We start from the raw sequence: 18,048 nt of genomic DNA on the forward strand, positions 1-18,048 counted from the left end.
ACCCGGCACCGGTACTGCTCCCGCTCCCCCGGCAGCGCCTCGATCCTGGCCCAGCTGTGGAAGGTGCCGTCGCTGTTGGGAACGATCCCGCCCCACTCCGTCTCCTGATCCCGCAGTTCATCCCCCTTCAGCCAGTTGATCCCGATTATCCCAGGGTAGAATCCGTATGCGCGGCAGGACAACGTCAGGATCCCGTGTTCCTCTTTCCCGGACACGTGGACATCAGGGGGATCTGGAATGGGATAACGGTGAGATCCATCCACGGAATTTCCGTGGGAATGGGATGGCAATGAGATCCATCCACAGAATTCCCACTGGAGTGGGACAACAGTGGGATCCATGCATGGAATTCCCATGGTAGTTGGATGACTCAGATTCATCCATGGAATTCCCATGGGAATTCCCATGTTGCTCAGTTCCACCCTCCCAAATCCCACATTCCCATGGGAATTCTGTCTCCCTCACCTTTGCGCTCCAGCGCCTCCCGCCCGTATTCGATGTATATTCGGAGGTCTTCCCCACAGCTCTGTGCCAGGTCGAGCTGAAAAGCCTCGTACCCGTTGGATTTCCAGCGCTTCTCGGTGATCCGGGCAACTCCATCGGCTGCCACAAAGGTCCCGGTCTCCGGGGAGAAGGAGATGAAATCCCGCCCGTCGATGCCGTACCGATGGGATCCATGGACGCTCCCGTCGGACAGGAGGTCACAGCCACAAACCCGCTGCCATGTGTGGAGACCTGGGGGGTGGGATCGGATCCATGGAGACCCTGGAATTGTGTCCCAGCCCCACGGAGCCCCATTCCAGCCCTATGGAGCCCCAGAGTCCAATGGAGACCCACAGAGCCTCATCCCAGATCACACCTTGGATCCATATCCAAGCACCTTGGAGCACCTTGGATCCACATCCCAGCCCCACAGATCCCCCCATTCCCCGGCTCCCCCCACTCACCCCCACTCCAGTTGTACAGGCCCCCCACTCTCTCCAGGTCAGTGGCAGCCATGAGCCCAATCCTCTCACTGATCTGGGTCTCTCCATCCCAATATCCCGGCTCAACCTCGGCCGCCATCCACGGCGTCAGCGGCTCCATCCGGCCCCGCTCGCTGTTGTAGCGCTCGAAGGGGATCCCGTCCAGGTATCCAATCTCCACGTACTGAGGGATCCCCGGGCTGGGCTCTGACACCGCCACATTCAGGAAATGCAGGGAGTGGAGAACTGGGGGGACACGGAGATTTGGGGGGTCTGAGGGCATCCAAGGGGCAAGGAAAGGGGGAACTGGGAGAGCTGGGAGAGCCGGGAAGGGTGATGCCAATTTATGCCCCAAAACAAGGCGCGGAGAAACTGCTCAGAGACAGAATTTCAGTCTATAAGCAGGAGGTATTTATTTCACGGCCGGGGAGCAGCCAGGTCGCCCTGGACAAACTGCTCCGACTCGAGAAACACACAATCCAACTTTTATACACCTTTTACTAAGCAATTACATCATATATTATGAATATTCATTACATTGCAACATCTGCTTTTAATATTCATAACAGGTGGAGTTGAGGCGGAGTTATAGGCGTGGTCCTTAATTTGGGGAGAACTTCGGTGGGAGTTCCGGTCTTTCTTCATCATGAGCCTCATGTCCTTTTCATCATCATCCTCCTAAACTTTTGAACCTTTCCTAATTTGGGTAGCTTCCTTATGAATTTGGCAGAGAGTTTTGGTATTTGGCACTAATACCTAATTTCTTGGCTTGTCCCTCTCTTTATCTCTTTGGTTTCCTCTCCATATGCCTTTTTGTGTGTGCTAGCATTTTCTGTTCATGTTTATGTTCTTCTGTGTCAGGGTGTCCTGTACCTCAGTGAATTTATTGTCTCCGCTTTCCTAATACTGAATTCTATGTGCTTTGCTAAAGCTTGCATCTATATTTTGTGCTTAACTCTTTATATTGCTTAAATTCGCTTTTCAGGTGTTACCTGGCTTCATTTCCCCCCTTTTCTCAGAACTTACGAATTCCTTCGTCAAGTTCTAATCCTAAGGGGCGCTGATAGGCTTTCATCATTGCCCAGATTATTTGGGTTCTTTTGACTATGGATCTTAACTTATACCACAGACATATATTCATGAGAGTTAACAAGAACATGGCCATAGTTATAATCAATATGGGGTGTATTAGGTAGTGAAAGACTTGTGTTGCTGTTGGGGAGTATCCTGTGAAAATGTCCCACCAATGATGCTGGCCTACTTGCGCAACTTTTGTCAGGATATTTTTTATACCTTTAGAATTATGCTCTACTTGCCACAACATGCGTTGGGTCGTTTGGTTCACCTTCTGAACTAACTTTTCTACTTCAGGATGCACAAGCATCTCTTTGAGAAGCTTAACATCCATGCCTATCTGTAGCTTGGGTATCTCATGATATAAAGTATACTCAGCTTCGATTAACTGCTGTGTAGTTATGGGAGCAGTGTAGTTAAAGTCACAACCTATGACTTTTGTGAAGTTGCATATGCAAAAGTTAGTATCGTTAGTCACTTCATGACAATTATCTATAGTAACATCATTACAGGCGGTTCTAATGCAAGCGCATCCATTCCCTATATAGAATACTTGTGATGGCGCTCTATTGTGTGGAAGCATTTCAAAAGTGCATACACTGTCTTCGGCATCTAAGCATAGATCCTCAGCTTCTACAATGGCATTTTCGCAGATATAACCTAATTGCCCTTTAGGAATACATGCTTCTGTACTAATTGATTGCCACTTGTTCTTAGTACTATCATAATTTGCCCAAACGTTATGGTCCACAGGTTTGACAATGACATTCTGATGCATAGCTCCTAATGTTAAAACAGGAAATATAACCCTTTCTTCCGCGGCACTAATAGTAAGGACATAGGTTTCAATGTGTTCCTCTTGTGGATCATAAGTGAAATTAACTAGTTGCCACCAAGCCTGGTGGTCTCTTTCAAACTGTGTGGTGGAACTACCTCTTAATATACTCTCCCTTATTTCCTGAGGCAGTATACCTGACATTCCTTCTCTTAATATTCCCGCTGCTACTGATTGTACCCATTGCTGTGTCTGAACACACTGGATAGCAAGTGCAATTTCTTTGCTAATCTCTCCAGTATAGTCAGTAAGTTTAACAAAATCTTCAGCGGTGTGGTTGGCTACTAAGGTCATCAATTTGACCACTAATGACTGTGTCTCTGCTAAGGTTAGCATAGACGAGCTTAAAGGTACTTTAAGCTTTCCCAAATTCGAAGTGACGGTACTTAATTTGTTCACTAATACTTCTTGGTCTATAGTGTTCAATATGCCGAACCCTGTACCAACCCATCCGCTTATATCTCTTTGTGTTCGTTTGCGGTGTGATCTAGTTGCTAACCAGGCATTCCAGCCTTTGAGGCTGTGCTGTATAAATGGTCGGCAATCTCCCTGTAAGTGTGTAATGTCTGGCTGAATGTTCATCTGTATTTTCTTCAGAGAATATGTAGGATCTAATAACAACTTTAGTTCGTTCGATTGTCTTATTACTTGAGGTCCTATAAAGGTTAAATTATGTATCTTCCTGCATTCTAGAGGCGGAGTGGTTTCACGAGACGGGCTCACAATCGAGTCTGTTGCTAATCTAATGGCCCGCTTAAAGGCTCTACCGGTTACAATGCCTTGTTCACCAATGGGTTCAAGAATCTTGGTTTCTCTGCTACATGAAAACGACATCGATTGATCTAGTTTGAATATAATTTCACACTGTGCTCTACCCCCTTCAGTACTATCCCATTGACATGAGACTGGTCCCTTCTGTTCAATCCAGACGATGGGCTTCCCATCTTCTACTTGGCTATGAGTAATTAAGTTCTGTCTAGGGGCTTCTTGCCAGAATTCAATTGTCAATGTTAGTTTATCTGTTTTTCCCACTAAAGCCTCGACTTCTCGGCATCCTACTTGAATTTGGTCTTCTTTTTGTGCTATGAAATGGGTTCCGCTATCCCATTCATCTATCGTATAGGGTTGATTGTTATGTAATACATAAATCTCAAAGTCTGGGTTTTCCTCGGAGCGTGGTAGTGTGCGTGCACTAGACCACGGCCCTTCTGGAGTAGGGTTTTGGGATAAAACAATACTTATCAAAAGTCCAATGATCAATGTTGAAAGAGCCGGATTCATGATGCCAGGTCTTCCCGCTTATCTTCTGGAGCTTTCTTGACTCGAGAGTAGTGAATCCATGTAGGTCGTTCTTTGATCCTAACCGCGGTGAAGGTGGTCAGCAGCACTTGGAAAGGTCCCTCCCACTTTTCTTGTAGGGGTTTTCCTAGAAGATTCTTAACATACACCCAATCACCAGGGTTAAACGGATGTAATTTACAGTCAGGTTGCTTGGGCTGGTGTTCTATTACTATCGTGGCATTTTTATCAAAATGTTTCCCCACAGCAATTACATAATCATATATATATTGATTGCCTATTTGGTCTACAGCATCGCTATTTACAATCTGCATAGCATAAGGTCTACCATACAGAATTTCAAATGGGCTCAACCTTTCTTTCGATCGAGGTTTGACTCTCAATCTAATCAGAGCAATAGGCAGAGCCTGATACCATTGTAAGTTAGTTTCTTGGCATATTTTAGCAATTTGTTGTTTAATAAGATGGTTCATCTTTTCCACTTGCCCACTGGCTTGTGGCCTGTAGGGCGTATGCAATTGCCATTTAATTTGCAGTGCTTTGCTTATTGCTCTCACAACCTTTGCACAAAAATGTGAACCCCTGTCTGAAGATATACTTCTTGGTACTCCAAACCGTGGTATAATTTCATTTAGTAAGACTTTAGTTACTTCTCTCTCTTTGTTTGTTCTACAGGGGAACGCTTCAGGCCACCCAGAAAATGTATCAGTTAGTACCAATAGATATCGATACCCCCCTTTTCTTGGGAGTTCAGAGAAATCAATTTGCCATGCTTCACCTGGGAATTTACCTCGATCTATTGCCCCTTGGTGTATCTTGGTTCCTGTATTTGGGTTATTCTTCAGGCATCGTTCACACTGGGATGTAACTTGTTTTATGGTAGTGAATAATTTTGGTCCTGCTATTCTAGTTTGTAAATACTGATAAAGTGGATCTAAACTCCAATGTGCCTTCTCGTGTTCTGTTTTTACAAATTGCCACATTAATTTCTCTGGTATTATTAGCTGTCCTGTTTCTAATTGACCCCATCCATTATCTAACAATTTACCTTTGTTCTTTTGAATCCACCTATGATCTGAGTCTTGATAATTTGGTTGGAAATCAGTATCTAGTTCCCCTGGTACTAGAGCTGTTATAACCACTTCTTCAGTTCTTGCAGCAGCTAATTTAGCTTCTCCATCAGCTCTCCTATTTCCTATTTCTGGAACAGTGTTACCTTTCAGGTGTCCCTTGCAATGCATTATGGCCACTTGTGTTGGGAGCTGGACTGCTTCTAACGATCGTAGAATTTCTTCTGCATGTTTGACTGTTTTCCCTTGAGCAGTTAGCAGTCCTCTTTCTTTCCAAAGTGCTCCATGAGCATGCACGACGGAGAAGGCATACTTAGAGTCTGTCCAAATATTAATTCGTATGCCTTCTGCTAATTCCAGAGCTCGGGTGAGAGCTATTAGTTCTGCCTTTTGGGCTGAGGTCCCTGCAGGTAAAGGATTTGATTCGATTACCTCTTCCGTTGTGGTCACTGCATAGCCTGCCATCCTTACTCCTTGCTTCACGAAGCTACTGCCGTCCGAGAACCAGTTGTCTGCATCTTCTAATGGCTCTTCTTTGAGATCCGGGCGACTGGAGTAGACTGCTTCGATGGTTTCCAGGCAGTCATGCTCTATTGGTTCTGCTGACATTCTTCCTTCTAGAAATGAGGCTGGATTCACAACGTTAGTTACTTGAATGGTTACGTCATCTGATTCAGCTAGGATTGCTTGGTACTTTAGGAATCTGGAAGGCGACAACCAATGGCCACCCTTTTGTTCTAGTACAGCAGATACAGTGTGGGACACTAACACAGTCATTTTCTGGCCCATCGTGAGTTTTCTGGCCTCTTCTATATTTATGATCACTGCGGCCACCGCTTTCAAACAGCTGGGCCATCCTTTGCTTACTTCATCCAGCTGTTTGGAGAAATAGGCCACAACTCTTTTGTGTGGTCCCAACTGTTGCGCCAAGACTCCTAAAGCCATCCCTTGCCGTTCATGAGAGAACAGCCAGAATGGTTTTGTTACATCAGGGAGGCCCAAAGCCGGGGCTCTCATGAGTTCTTGTTTCAGTCTCTTAAAAGCTCCCTCTGCTTCGGGAGTCCAAACCAGGATACTCTTAGCTTCTTTTAATAAATCATACAATGGCTTGGCGAGTACCCCATATTGGTAGATCCATAAACGGCACCAACCTGTCATTCCCAGAAAGGCTCGTAGATCTCTCACAGTTTCCGGTTTGGGCATCTGACAGATGGCTTCTTTCCTTGCTGTTCCTAGAGATCGTTGTCCTCTGGAGATCTCATATCCCAGGTATATTACCTTTTCTTGCACTAGCTGCGCTTTCTGTTGAGAGACTCGATATCCACTTAAACCCAAGAAATTCAACAGAGAAATAGTCCATTTAACACACTCTTCTTCTGACTCAGTTGCTATTAGTAGATCGTCCACATATTGAAGAAGAGTACCATCTCCCTGTGGCCTTTCCCATTGTTCTAATTCTTTGGCCAATTGATTCCCAAAAATTGTTGGGCTATTCTTATAGCCTTGAGGTAACACTGTCCAGGTTAATTGAGTCTTTCTCCCTTTGCTCACAGATTCCCATTCAAAGGCAAAAATCTTTTGGCTTTCGGGGGCTAAGGGAAGGCAAAAGAATGCGTCTTTTAGATCCAATACTGTGAACCAAATCAAATTGTCTTTTAACTTGGTTAGGAGTGTGTAAGGATTGGCTACTACTGGATGTAGTGTTTTTGTTATGGCATTCACAGCTCTTAAATCTTGAACCAGTCTATAAGTTCCATTTGGTTTCCTAACTGGCAGGATTGGTGTGTTATAATCTGATTCACATTCTATTAATAACCTTAACTCTAAGAATTTTCTAATTATGGGTTCAATCCCTTTCCTATCTTCTAATCTCAGTGGGTACTGCTTTCTTACCACTGGTCTTGCTCCAGGTATAAGTTCAATAGCAATAGGTGTTGCTTGTTTGGATTTCCCAGGTACATCAGTGGCCCATACCAATGGGTATGCCTCGCTCATAATCCGTTCGATATTACGACTCTCAGGTTTTGGTTCTATGCAACTGATTGTCAAACTTAAAGCTGCAATCAGTTGTTCTTCATTTACCTGGAATTCGAGTTTGTCTTTGTTGAATTTTATTACGGTTCCCAAATTTTCCAGTAAATCCCTTCCTAGTAAAGGCTTTGGAGAATTTGGTAAATATAGAAATTGATGGATCCCCATTTGTTTTCCAATTTTATATTTAATAGGTTTTAGGAAGTAAGCTTTTTCTGGTTGGCCTGTTGCTCCCACAACTTGTACAAACTCATCACTCTTTGGTACTAGTTCTTGATTTAAAACTGAAAATGTTGCTCCTGTATCAATCAGAAAATCTAATTCTTCTTCACCTTCCCCTAGCTCCATTTTAACCAGTGGGTCTGCTAGGGAACGACTCACCGGTCCCCCTCAGTCACTGCTCTGATGTGCAATGGCAGTGTTTGCAAGCCTTTCTCTTAGCTGGGGACAGTCTCGTTTCCAATGGCCTATCTGGAAGCAATTGGAGCATTGATCCGGTCCTACTCTGATGGGTTGGGGCTTGAATCCCCCTCTCCCCCTCATAGGGTAACCACGACCTCTACCCCTGGCACCTGCATCTGGGAATTTTGCGTTTTGAGTTGCCACTGCTACTGCCACGACTCGAGCAATTCTCTTATCTTCCTTCTTTTTCTCTTCTTTTTCTCTGTTGTTGTATACTTCCCAGGCCTCATTCATCAATGTCTCTAGATCTCTATTTGCTGGATGTTTAAGTTTTTGTAATTTCCTTCTAATGTCGGGAGTACACTGCCCCATTACCAATCCTAGTAGCTGTTGTCTCCCTTCTTCTGATGCTGGGTCTAGGGGTGTATATTGTCTCATGGCGGTCCTGAGTCTATCCAGAAATTCTGAGGGACTTTCATCCTTTCCCTGTCTAACATCATACAAGGCTGCCCAGTTAATGGCTTTAGGTATTGCTTTCCGCAGACCTAATGCTATTAGCTTCCTATATTGCACCAGTTTCCCATAAGAATCGGGGTTGTTTGGATCCCACTCCGGATTTCTACTTGGAAATACAACTTCTAACTCTTCAGGTAACATGCTGGCATGATCTCTCCCCGTTTTTAATACTAGTTCCTTTTCCGTTTCTGTTAATTCTGATAGCATTACTTCTATATCACTCCAGTCAATGTCTAGGTTCTTTGCAATTAACTCGAACCTCTTAGCTACCCCTTCTGGATTTTTCCTAAAATTCCGGGCTTCTTCTCTCCAGCTGTTCAAATCACTCGTCGTAAATGGCACCTTTACTCGTCCCTGGTCTCCTGCAATAGGCATTATCTGTCGGAGGGGAGCTATTGTATGACTTCCCCCGATCCTTTCTCTTGCCTCTTTTCGTGCTACAGATCTAGTATAGTGTAGGTGACTAGTTCCTTCCCCAGGGTCTTCTTGGGCCCCGGTATCTATTCTATTCTTTCTTTTTTCTTTTCTCTTTCCCCGTTTCGGTTCCTCGTCTTCACTCCCTGTTCCTGCCCAGTCATCTTCTGCCAACCCTCTAGCATGATTCACACAGTCCAGCCGCCTCTCTCTCTGGGTTTGGAGGAGATGCTGTCGGCGTTCAGCCTGCCCGGGGCTACGTTCCTCATTTTCCTCTATCTCTCTGGTATCCCTTTTATCGTCTATTTGAATCACTATGTTTAATCTTTGTGAGTTGTTTTCCTTTTCCCCTTGAGTTATAATGTCACTATCTTCTTTACTACATCTTGTCTTGGGGAAATCACCCTTCTTTTCATTGCCCCCTGGTCTCAATGGGCTACTTTCGCCTTTATAATCAGCTCTTGGTGTGCTACTCTCCACTCTATAGATGCTATCTTCTTTTCTTGGTGTACTGCTATCTCTATTTCTGTCGTCTTTTGGTTTAGGCGGACTACTCTCTTCCCCGTGACCCTCCGGTCTTATCAGGCTACTTTTTTCCCTATCGACCTTTAATCTAGGTGGACTGCTTTCTTCTCTGTAACTTTCTGATCCCTGTGGACTACTCAGTCCCTGCGAGCTGCTTTCTCCTTGGGGGCTCTCCGATTTTGATGGGCTACTTTCTTCCCAACTGTCTTTTGATTTTTGAGAACTATATCCGGTCCTAAATCTTCCTAGCTCTAGTGAAATATCTCCTAATAGGCTAGTGTCTCTTTCACCTTCTCTCCGCTTTGGTCGTGGTATCCCGTATCCTGGAGCATATGGTTGATACTCCCATAGACTTATTCTACTTTCTTCTTCACTGTCCCTTCTTTTTAATTTAAGACACTGTTGTCCGATACTACAAGCATCACAACAGCGTTCTTTTGGTTTCAAATTTTTCTTATCCTTTTCCAAAGCTAAAACCAAGGGGTCCTGCGGTGCAACATTTACTCCGCATTCTCTTTGCCACTCAGGCTTATTCCTGAGCGTGAAAAACATATCGCAATAAATCACTTCATCCCACTTGCCCAGTCGACGGAGGAACAACATAAGCTGTAAAATAGTGTTGTAATTTATTGTCCCTTCAGGTGGCCATTTTTCATCATCATCTAGTTTATACAGAGGCCACCATTGCGTGCAGTATTTTAAGAGTGTCTTTTTGCTTATGTTTCCTCCTGGGGCTCCCCCTAGATCTCTCCAGTGTTTTAAGATGCATCCTAGAGGGGTTTTCATATTTATGTCTTTACTTTGCTGGGTTCCCATTATTATCGTAAGGTTTAAGTTATGTAGCGATTGATAAGGTTTTACGGGAGACAGAGGGGTTTACCAGGCAAACCTATAGGGTGTCTTACCAGATTTTCTTATTATTCGAGCGTCAGTGATATACCAACTGACCTGGGGATCGTGTTCCCAGACTGGTGCCCAATCAAGAAAATTCTCTATTACTAGAGGATCGTATCCTAACCTGTCACTTTCTTTTTCTAATTTTGCTATGAATTCTCTTATGTGATACTCTATTACATCAAGCAATTCTTGTCTCTGGATTTGTGCTTCTGTATCCAACCGGGCTAGGCTTCCATCAATGTGTTCTAGCTGAGTAGCTTTCGGTATGTCAGTGAACTGTACTTTGAACCGCAATACTCTCCTTATTCTATTCCACCGTCTCAAGGTATTTCTCACTTTATCCCAACACTTCATGTACGCAATTTCCAGCCGCTTCGTCCGTTTCTGGCCTGGCTCCTCACGGAGAACAGGAACCGCAGAGCAGGACTCCCACTCGCTTCGCAGCAATGCCGCGTCTCACTCACTCACACACTCACACACTTGCACGCTCAATAAAAAAGCTTTCCTACCTTCTGGTTTCTATCTGAGCAATCTACGTCACCAAACAAAGCTGCGAGAGGGCGCCGCAGACCGTGAAATATGGGTTTGCTGTTGGCTGTCCGATCTTATGTTATCACAAAATCACAGGATGCCGCTGCAAACTATAAAACACACTTCTTACAGAAAATGCAACCAAGATGTTACAAATACTTGTCTATGAGTGTGGCGGCAATAAAATCTCACCCACTTAGTTTCTGCCAAATCTTGATTTGACCAACAGCGTATACAGTGGAAGGTAAGGGTACGATTGAGCGCTATTTCTTGTGTTCCTCTTGGACCCAAAATATATTTACCACAATTGTTACACAAAGCTCTAACATACAGTGAGCAATAACAGAAAGGACAGATTTTAATCCTAGGATTTATACGTGCCGGCAAAAGCTTATTCACTCTTATAGAACTGAGATTGCAATCATTTCCCATATAGAGTTAAAAGACGTTTCAAGGATTATACTGTATATGAAAACACAACATCTAATTTTTCAATGGACAAACAAACCGCTGCAAACAATAAAATCATAAATGAGAGTCTCTCAGTACCTAAACAGCTTATTTTAGTTTCGTTTTACTCGTTAACAAAAACCAGAACAGTCTGCAAGAGAAACCGCATTCCAAGAATTCTTTGCTGGTACAAGGAGTTCCCTGGGTCCTAAAGCTCCTAGAAACACTCAAGCAGCTTCGGAAGAATTAAAAATGGTTAACTCTCTGATTCGAGCACAGTTTCCAATGCATTACCAGACAATATCTTGCACGAAACAAAAATGATCAGGAGAAATTAGAGCAAGAACATTTGCAAACAGGACACAGAAACATAAAGGGTGAACACAGCATTACAAAGAAAAGACAATTTTACACTGCAGTGTCGGGACTCTAACCCGATCAGGGACTCTAACCCTTTCTTGGCAGGACTCTAACCTGCTATCTTTGCAGGACTCTAACCCGCAACTTTCAATACCTGGGACTCTAACCCTTTCTTGGCAGGACTCTAACCCGCTATCTTTGCAGGACTCTAACCCGCAACTTTCAATACCTGGGACTCTAACCCAGTTTTAGGGCTAATGCTGAGGCGTCCCTCCAGCTCCCTTTTGGGCGATAGCGTCCTATCCCCACCAACTTAATTACTTTCCTTTATAAACTGCAGTTCAAAACATAAATACCTCTTAATTTGAAGCAGGAGGTTCTTGTCCACCATTACGCAGATCCAAGGGGTCTGGGAGACTCTGCCGACAAAAATTCAGTCGGGGGGGCCCGAGAGCGTCCCGGCCCCTTGGGTCCTGGCTCGGGAAGACCCCCTCTCTCCTGCCTGGCTCGCCAAATTGATGCCAATTTATGCCCCAAAACAAGGCGCGGAGAAACTGCTCAGAGACAGAATTTCAGTCTATAAGCAGGAGGTATTTATTTCACGGCCGGGGAGCAGCCAGGTCGCCCTGGACAAACTGCTCCGACTCGAGAAACACACAATCCAACTTTTATACACCTTTTACTAAGCAATTACATCATATATTATGAATATTCATTACATTGCAACATCTGCTTTTAATATTCATAACAGGTGGAGTTGAGGCGGAGTTATAGGCGTGGTCCTTAATTTGGGGAGAACTTCGGTGGGAGTTCCGGTCTTTCTTCATCATGAGCCTCATGTCCTTTTCATCATCATCCTCCTAAACTTTTGAACCTTTCCTAATTTGGGTAGCTTCCTTATGAATTTGGCAGAGAGTTTTGGTATTTGGCACTAATACCTAATTTCTTGGCTTGTCCCTCTCTTTATCTCTTTGGTTTCCTCTCCATATGCCTTTTTGTGTGTGCTAGCATTTTCTGTTCATGTTTATGTTCTTCTGTGTCAGGGTGTCCTGTACCTCAGTGAATTTATTGTCTCCGCTTTCCTAATACTGAATTCTATGTGCTTTGCTAAAGCTTGCATCTATATTTTGTGCTTAACTCTTTATATTGCTTAAATTCGCTTTTCAGGTGTTACCTGGCTTCAAGGGGATTTTGGGATCCCAGGGCCAAGGGAAGGAGAATGTAGGGACTGGGAGAGGTGGGATGGGGCATCCAGGGGTCCTTGTGCCCAGGAAAGGGGGGTCCAGGGGGCCCCATTGTTGAAGAAAATGGGGTCTAGGGTCTGGGAAAGGCAGGAAGAGGGGGTCGAGGGGGTCTCAGGGTCAAGGAAAAGGGGGTCTGGCATAGGTAGGACCCCCCTGCAGGAAGCACAGGGAGTGGAGAACTGGGGGGGTCACAGAGATTGGAGGGTTTGGGGGGTCCAAGGGTCAAGGGAACGGAACTGGGACAGCTGGGAGAGCTGGGAAGGGTTCAAGGAAAGGCAGGGCTGGGACTGGGAGAGGTGGGATAGGGGATCCAGGGGGTCCCTGTGCCCAGGAAAGGGGGGTGCACTGGTCCCCGGTGTTGAGGAAAGTGGGGGCTGAGGTCTGGGAAAGGCAGGAATGGGGGTCCAAGGGGTCCCAGGGTCAAGGAAAAGGGAGGATGAGGGGGCTGGGAGAGGCAGGATTGGCAGGAAAAGGGGCACAGGGGGGTATTTGTTGAGAATAAGGGGGTTCAGAGGGGTCCTGGTGCCGGGGATGGTGCAGGGGGGTCCCAGTGCAGGGTAAGGCGGTTCAGGGGGGTCCCAGTGCCCAGAATGGGGGTCCAGGGGTGTCCCTGTTTTGGATAAGGGGCTGCAGTGGGATCCCTGTGCCTGCAATGGGGGTTCAGGGGGATTCCCAGTGCCCAGGAATGGGTGTCCAGGGGCGTCTCTGTGTCCAGGAATGGGGGTTCAGGGGGTCCTAGTTCCAGGTAAGGGGCTTTAGGGGGGTCCCAGCACTGCAGGAGGGGGTGCAGGGGGGTCTAAGCGCCCAGGAATGGAGGTGGGGAGGGATTCCCGTGCCAGGGAATGGGGGTTCAGTGGGTCTCAGAGCCCAAGAATGGGTATTCAGGGGGTCCAAGTACTCAGGAATGGGGCTCCAGAGGTGTTCCTGTGCCCAGGAATGGAGGTTGAAGGGGATTCCCGTACCCGGGAATGGGTGTTCAGGGGGGTCTCGGTGCCCAGGAATGGAAACTGAGGGGGTCCTGGTGCCGGATAAGGAGGTTTAAGGGGGTTCTGGTGCAGAGGGAGAGGGTGCAGGGGGGTCCCGGTGCCCGGAAATGGAGGTTCAGGGGGGTCCCGGTGCCCGGGAAAGGGGGGTCCACTGGTCCCCGGTGTTGAGGAAAGTGAGGGCTGGGGGCTGAGAAAGGCAGGAATGGGGGTCCAGGGGGTCCCAGGGTCAAGGAAAAGGGAGGATCAGGGTGCTGGGAGAGGTGGGATTGGCAGGAATAGGGCAGGGGGGTATTTGTTGGGGATAAGGGGGTTCAGAGGGGTCCTGGAACTGAGGATGGGGCTTCAGGGGGTCCTGGTGCAGGATAAGGGGGTTCAGGGGGGTCCCAGTGTCCACGAATGGGGGTCCAGGTGTGTCCCTGTGACGGATAAAGGGGAGCAGTGGGATCCCTGTGCCCAGGATGGGGGTTCAGGGGGGTTACTGTTCCCAGGAATGGGGGTTCAGGGGGTCCCGGTGCCAGATAAGGGGGTTTATAGGGGTCCCAGTGCTGCAGAAGAGGGTGCAGGGGGGTCCAAGTGCCCGGGAATGGACGTGTGGGGGGGATCTCGTGCCCTGGAATGGGGGTTTAAGGGGATCCCTGTGCCCGGGAAAGGGGGTTTAGAGGGGTTTCCTTCCCAGTGATGGAGGTTCAGGGGAGTTCCCGTGCCCAGAAATGGGTGTTCAGGGTGGTCTCGGTGCCCAGGAATGGAAATTGGGGCGTCCCAGTGCCGGATAAGGAGGTTTAAGGGGGTCCCGGTGCGGAGGGAGAGGGTGGGGGGGGGGTCCCTGTGCCGGAAATGGAGATTTAGGGGGGTTCCCGTGCCCGGGAATGAGGGTACAGGAGGGTCTCAGAGCCCAGGAATGGGTGTTCAGGGGGGTCTCCTTCCGGGAATGGGGTTTCAAGGGGTTCCAGTGCCCAGAATGGAGGTTCAGGGGGGTGCTAGTACTCAGAAATGGGGCTCCAGAGGGGTCCCAGTACCCAAAAATGGAGATTCAGAGGGATTCCCCTGCACTGGAAAGGGTGTTCAGGGGGGTCTTGGTGCCCAGGAATGGAAACTGGGGGGTGCCGGTGCCAGAAAGGAGGTTTAAGAAGGTACCGGTGTGGAGGGAGAGGGTGCAGGGGGGTCCCGGTGCCCAAAAATGGAGGTTCAGGGAAGTGCCGGTGCCCGGCAATAAAGGCTGAGGAGTTGCCCGTTCCGGGGGTCCCACTTACCCTCGGGCTGCCCCCCCGAGACCCCCAGGAGCGCCAGGAGCGCCCCCAGCCCCAGCGCTGGAGCCATCGCGCTGCTCCGCTGGCCCCGCCCACACAGCAGCGTCCGGCGCCGATAGTTCTTCTGCACCAATGGGAACCAGACTGGGCCGTGACGTCACCGGGCACCGGGCAGATCCCGGCGCCGCAGGTTGGGAGACGCGACAGTGCCCGAGGCAGCGCGGGGGAGGGGAGGGGACGGGGAATTCCTGGGAACTGACCGGAATGTCCTTTGGGAGCCCTGCTGGGACCACCCTGAGTCCTCCTGAGACTCTCTGCAACCCTCCGCGGCCACGTCTTGCGTGGGCTCCAGGGGGTCTCAAAGTCAAGGCTCTGCCCGGAGCCGAGCTGGCCAGGGAGCGCCCACCGGGGGATTTAAGGCAGTGCCCGCGTTTCGGTCCTGTCCAGCCCAGCCGCTGTTGGCCAGGGGCCCGTGCTGGCTGCTGGCCCCGCTCCTCGCTCCGTCCCGCTCGTGTCCCACCTCCCTGCTCTGCTGCTCGGCTCGGATCTGCTCTGCTCCCCACCCGCTTCCCTCCAGCGCTGCTTCCCTGCCTGCCCGAGCCTGACTGCACCCGCTTCTCTCCCTGGGCTGGCAACCTTTTTGCACTTTCCTTTGGCAGCCTTTCCTTTTCCTCATCTCTCCCTCTTCTCCTCCCCCCCTCGCTTTTACCGTTCCTTATTGGTACCAATAAAGTCAGTTGTGTGTTTGAGACCCAACATTTGGAGGTTTGTGCCTTAATCTCGCCTTGGAAGGAATCATCTAAAAGAACCAGGTTGCAGCCCCTGTCCTGTCTGTAACAGGGTCCCAGGGTCAGGGGAAGGGGGGGAGGGCACTGGGAGAGGTGGGATGGAGATTCAGGGGGTCCCTGTGCCCAGGAAAAGGGGGGTCAAGGGGTGGCTGATGTTGAGGAAAATGAGGTCTGGAAAAGGCAGGAATGGGGGTCCAGGGGGTCTCAGGGTCAAGGAAAAGGGAGGTCTGGGAGAGGCAGGATGTCCAGGAAAGGGGGTGCAGGGGGGTGTTGGTGCAGGATAAGGGGGTTGAGGGGGGGCCCGGTGCCCAGGAATTGCGGTCGAGGGCGTTCCCGGTGCCTGGGACCCCCCTGCAGGAAGCACAGGGAGTGGAGAACTGGGGGGGTCACAGAGATTGGAGGGTTTGGGGGGTCCAAGGGTCAGGAGAGTGGAACTGGGAGAGCTGGGAAGGGTCCAAGGTTCAAGGAAAGGCAGGGCTGGGAGTGGGAGAGGAGGGATAGGGGATCCAGGGGGTCCCTGTGCCCAGGAAAGGGGAGTCCAGTGGTCCCTTGTGTTGAGGGAAGTGGGGGCTGAGAAAGGCAGGAATGGGGGTCCAGGGGGTCTCAGGGTCATGGAAAAGGGAGGATAAGGGGGCTGGGAGAGGCGGGATTGGCAGGAAAAGGGGCACAAGGGGGTATTTGTTGAGGATAAGGGGGTTCAGAGGGGTCCTGGAGCAAGGGATGGGGGTCCCGGAGGGTTCCCGAGCCAAAGAATGGGGGTTCCGTGGGGTCCCAGTACTCAGGAATGGGGCTCCAGAGGCGTCCCTGTGGCCGGGAATGGAGGTTGAGGGAGGTTCCCATGCCCGGGAACGGGTGTTCAAGGGGGTCTCTGTGCCCAGGAATGGAAATGAGGCGGTCCCGGTGCCGCATAGGGAGGTTTAGGGGGTTCCCGGTGCTGAGGGAGAGGGTGCAGGGGGGTCCCGCTGCCCGGGAATGGAAGTTCAGGGGGGGTCCTGGTACCCAAGAATGGGTGTTCAGGGGGGTCTCCTTCCGGGAATGGGAGCTCAGGGGGTTCCCGCACTCAGCAATCAGGATTCAGGGGGTCCCGGTGCAAAGGGCGAGGGTGCAGGGGGGTCCCGGTGCCCGGAAATGGAGGTTCAGGGAAGTGCCGGTGCCCGGCAATAAAGGCTGAGGAGTTGCCCGTTCCGGGGGTCCCACTTACCCTCGGGCTGCCCCATCGAGACCCCCAGGAGCGCCAGGAGCGCCCCCAGCCCCAGCGCTGGAGCCATCGCGCTGCTCCGCTGGCCCCGCTGGGCGCAGTTCGGGAGACGCGAAAGCGAAAGTGGCCGAGGGAGCGCGGGGGGCGGGCACGGGGGAATTGCCGGGAATGCCCCGGGATCCCCTTCGGGACCCCTCCCGGCACCGCCCCGGGTCCCCCCGCCACCCCCGGGCCCCCTGGACGGGCCCGAGCGGCGGGACCCCCGGGCCGGACCGAGCTGAACTCGCGGGCCCTGCGCTTAAACTCGGCCTTAAAGGCGCCGCTTTGGGGCCAAAGCGGGGGAAGCGCCGCGATCAGCGGATGCCGCGGGGGCGGGGGGCGATCTCCCTGGGCCAGTGCCCGCCCTGGGCAGCCCCCACTGCCCCCCGCAGGGGTCCCGGGGTCAAGGCAAAGGGGGGCTCCCAAAGCCCCTGCCAGGGGGGAGCGGGAGCTGGGGCAGGAGCTCCGTGGGGAGAGAAAAGGGGGTGACAGCGGGATGGGGGTCCCGGGGGGGCACACACGCTCCAGGGGGGACACACGACCCCCGGGGACCCCCCTCAGCTTCTCCCGCGGGCGGAGGCCGAGCCCCAGCCCAGGGAGACGAAGCCAAAGACGGAGCCCCGACCCCCGTCAGCATCTTGGGGGGGCGGGGGGGGCGGGACCCGGGAAACGGCGGCGGCTGCTGGGAAGGGACCGGGACGGACTGGGACAGACTGGTATAATCTGAGACAGACTGGGAAGGACTGGGATAACCTGGGACAGACTGGGACAGACTGGGACAGACTGGGACGGACTGGGACAGACTGGGACAGACTGGGACGGACTGGGACAGACTGGGACAGACTGGGACGGACTGGGACAGACTGCCGCCAGCCCGGGCACATCGCCAGGGCTGGGACTCCTAAAGCGGCGGCTCCGGGCACATCGCCAGGGCTGTTTCCCGTAAACCGCGGCCGGCTCAGCACAGGGAGCTGGGATTCTGGGCCAAGCCGGGCGGGCACTCGGGGAGGCGGTGGCGGAGCTCGGGCGCGGCCCCGGCGCGGCTGGAGGGGGCGGGAGGGGGGTCCGGCGGGTTCGTCCCGCCCTGTCCCCTCCCCAGGGCCCGCGCAGGGAGCGGCTGCCCGCGGGCTCCTCCTTCCCGCCCAGCCCCGGCGGGCTCGGAAGGAGCCGCTGCCGC

The 18,048-nt window shown here is 50.7% G+C and overlaps 2 protein-coding genes across 2 annotated transcripts; both read right to left on the reverse strand.

Annotated features, from left to right (window-relative positions):
- Positions 1-5: 5 nt before the first annotated feature.
- LOC127464025 (class I histocompatibility antigen, F10 alpha chain-like) lies at positions 6-15,428 on the reverse strand (the record flags this gene model as incomplete). Its single annotated transcript, XM_051774120.1, has 5 exons — positions 15,107-15,428; positions 14,850-14,970; positions 948-1,211; positions 466-735; positions 6-232 (listed from the first exon to the last, which is right to left on the reverse strand). Coding segments are annotated over exons 2-5 (828 nt in total), but the record flags the coding sequence as incomplete, so codon positions are not given.
- Positions 7,664-10,513, reverse strand: LOC127463998 (uncharacterized). Its single transcript, XM_051774067.1, has one exon. It carries the CDS (start codon positions 9,945-9,947, stop codon positions 7,665-7,667), a length of 2,283 nt encoding a protein of 760 aa, XP_051630027.1. The 5' UTR covers positions 9,948-10,513; the 3' UTR covers position 7,664.
- Positions 15,429-18,048: the final 2,620 nt, after the last annotated feature.

Source organism: Manacus candei, unplaced genomic scaffold (assembly GCF_025592945.1).
Source record: "Manacus candei isolate 608988 ecotype Guabito, Panama unplaced genomic scaffold, ASM2559294v1 h1tg000185l, whole genome shotgun sequence".
NCBI lineage: Eukaryota > Metazoa > Chordata > Aves > Passeriformes > Pipridae > Manacus > Manacus candei.